The 2,614-nt window shown below is 40.6% G+C and overlaps 1 protein-coding gene across 1 annotated transcript; it reads left to right on the top strand.

Moving 5' to 3' along the window:
• The first annotated feature begins 882 nt into the window (after positions 1–882).
• LOC147544171 (uncharacterized) lies at positions 883–2,081 on the top strand. Its single transcript, XM_086635646.1, has 2 exons — positions 883–1,047; positions 1,404–2,081. The coding sequence occupies exons 1-2, from the start codon at positions 883–885 to the stop codon at positions 2,079–2,081; spliced, it is 843 nt and encodes a 280-aa protein (XP_086491772.1).
• The last annotated feature ends 533 nt before the right edge of the window (positions 2,082–2,614 follow it).

The raw sequence follows: 2,614 nt of genomic DNA, 5'->3' as shown, positions 1-2,614 counted from the left end.
GCTGAATCCCCACAAACCCTACGTCCCCAAAAGAGCCAAATTAGGTGAGGGATGCGTGGATGACCCCACCCTTTGTGAGGTACTCATACACCAAGTGGCGGAATTGACAAGAGAAAAAGAGAAAGACAAGCTTTGGGGTGCCCTTTGTCCCCTTACTTGTTCATATTGGTCTCACAATCGCTTTCTATCCTCATCGACAAATATGTTAGGGATTCATTATTCGAGGGCTACAGAGTCAACAAATATTCCCCACAAATTTCTCACCTGTTGTTTGCAGATGATCTCCTTATTCCAGGAGAGGCCACCGAGAAAAACTTATATGCAGTGTTGGAATTTATACAGTCCTATACTTTATTCACAGGTCAGGCAGTGAATTTTCAGAAGTCTTCTATCCACTTTAGTGCTGAGGTCAATGCTACAAAACAAGATTTATTTTTATCCCATCTCCAAGCACCCATTATGTCTGATGCTGAGAAATACCTAGGGACCCTTATACTCAAACCTAGAAGCAGAATCCAATTACATGAGTTCCTCGTCAACAAATTTAAAGCAAAGCTAGCAGGGTGGAAGAAAAATCTTACTTCTCAGGCAGGTAGAACTACCTTGATTAAAGCAGCACTTAATCCTATTGGGACTTACTTCCTTAGCCTCTCTTTGATCCCCAGAGGTATTATTGACCAACTTGAGAGACTCGAAATAAACCTTTGGTGGAACCACGAGGCCGACGAACACAAAATGCATTTTCTTCCGTGGGAACTTATTCGGAAATCTAAGGAATTAGCGGGTCAGGGTATCAAAGACTTGGCCTTGGTCAATGAATCTATTGTGGCTACTCTAGCCTAGAGATTTCTCACTAATCCTCAATCGACTTGGGTTCAGATTATGAAAGCTAAATATTACAACTCAGATGACTTTTGGACAACAATTAAGAAACCAAATGTTTCATGGATTTGGGCTTCACTTCTTCAGGTTAGGGAAGTTCTGAAACAACATTGTTGCTGGCAAGTGGGTAACGGTGAAGATATTAATCTGCTCTCAGACCCTTGGGTACCTACTCTGCAAAATTTCAGGCCAACTATGAGAATTGGAAGGAATAGCAACCATTTATATGTCAGAGATTTAGTGTGTAACTCTAAATGGAACGTACCTCTTATTAATGATCTGTTTGAGGAGGAGTCGGCAAGGAAATCCTCAAAATACCCATCTCTAGCCACCAACAAGTCGATACATTGATTTGGACCTCGCATGATAAAGGACAATTCACATCGAAATCTTATTACAGGCAAGTTGCTCCACAAATCACTAATGAGAGAGGAGGTTCAGATTTTTCGTGGTCAAAATTTTGGCTTATGAAAGGTGTTGAACCAAAGATTTTATTATTTATCTGGAAACTGGTTAATCAGGGTTTACCTTTACCCGATAGTATACACAGAGAGAACAACTCAGTAGGTCCTACCTGTATACTGTGCGGCCAAGCTCCTGAAACTACTAATCATCTCTTCGGATCATGTTCCAAGTTTCAAGAACTATGCTTCAGAGCAGCTCAAGCAGAACTCTTCACCATATTCATTGATCCAGTGGAGCATATCAGAGATCTAATTACTAACAGGAAGGATGAGAAAAGAGTGGTATTTTCGATGTACCTCATGTGCTTCTTCTGGAAAAACAGGAATGCAAAACATTTTCGACAAGACCAGATATGTTACTCCTCCATCATACATCAAGCTAATAACAAAGCAAAAGGATTTTCGAACAGATCGGAAGTTGAAGAACCCCATACTACTGTCAGAGAGTATATCCCTCCTCCAGAAGGCATGCTCAAAATAAATTTTGATGGGGCTTTCACTTCGAGAGGATCAGCCGTAGCGGCGGTAGTGAGGAACCATAGAAATGAGATGATCAACCAGAAAGTGAGAAGGATTGAAGCAAACTCAAGCTTGGAGTGTGAAACCAGAGCCTGTCTATTGGCGATGGAGATAAGCAATGAACTAGAGTTAGTCCCTATTAAATACGAAGTGGACTGCCAAGTGTTGATATCAGCCATACTGGAGGATCAAGATGATACACCATGGAGGATCTGACCGTTGATTTCAGACGCTAAGGCTGAGCTAGCGTTTTCTCGTTTAAGGACCATTCAACATTGTCCACGAGAAGCCAATTATGAAGCCCACATGCTGGCCCATTCAGTCTTGGAGCATTTTTTCTCTTTAACTTTGCGTTCTAGTCCTTATAATGGTCTAGTGTGTGAAGTTATCATTTTTCTCTTTAACTTTGTATTGTATTACATTTGGCTTTGGCCGTTCTATGAAGTTATCAGCTCCAAAAAAAACAAATTAGTGAGAGAGAGAGCCTAGGGTTTCAAGTTTTTCTTTGTTCTTCATCAAGAAAGTTAGAGAGAGGAAGCTTGAAAGAGAGAGAGAGAGAGAGAGAGAGAGAGAGAAGGGGTGTCGGTTCTAGCTTAGTGATGTGACACTAAAATGTCACATTTGGAGAGCCTAACTAAGCCTAGTTAGTTCGTTTTGAGTATTATAAATAATATTTTATGTGTTTTTCATGTTAGGTGCCTATTTTGGAGTTAAACATGTAAATCGGAATAAAGGGAACGAATTGTCAC

This window comes from Eschscholzia californica, unplaced genomic scaffold (genome assembly GCF_041429995.1).
Source record: "Eschscholzia californica isolate CP2 unplaced genomic scaffold, dmEscCali1.0.p SCAF_4, whole genome shotgun sequence".
In the NCBI taxonomy this organism is placed as follows: domain Eukaryota; kingdom Viridiplantae; phylum Streptophyta; class Magnoliopsida; order Ranunculales; family Papaveraceae; genus Eschscholzia; species Eschscholzia californica.
Note: the sequence above shows the minus strand (reverse complement) of the source record. Positions and strands in the feature narration are given on the sequence as shown.

Coding starts and splice junctions, on each gene's coding strand:
- LOC147544171 (XM_086635646.1), top strand. CDS start 883: ATGAAAGCTAAATATTACAACTCAGATGACTTTTGGACAACAATTAAG. Junction 1,048..1,403: donor ATCTGCTCTCAGACCCTTGG/GTACCTACTCTG, acceptor CTGGTTAATCAG/GGTTTACCTTTACCCGATAG.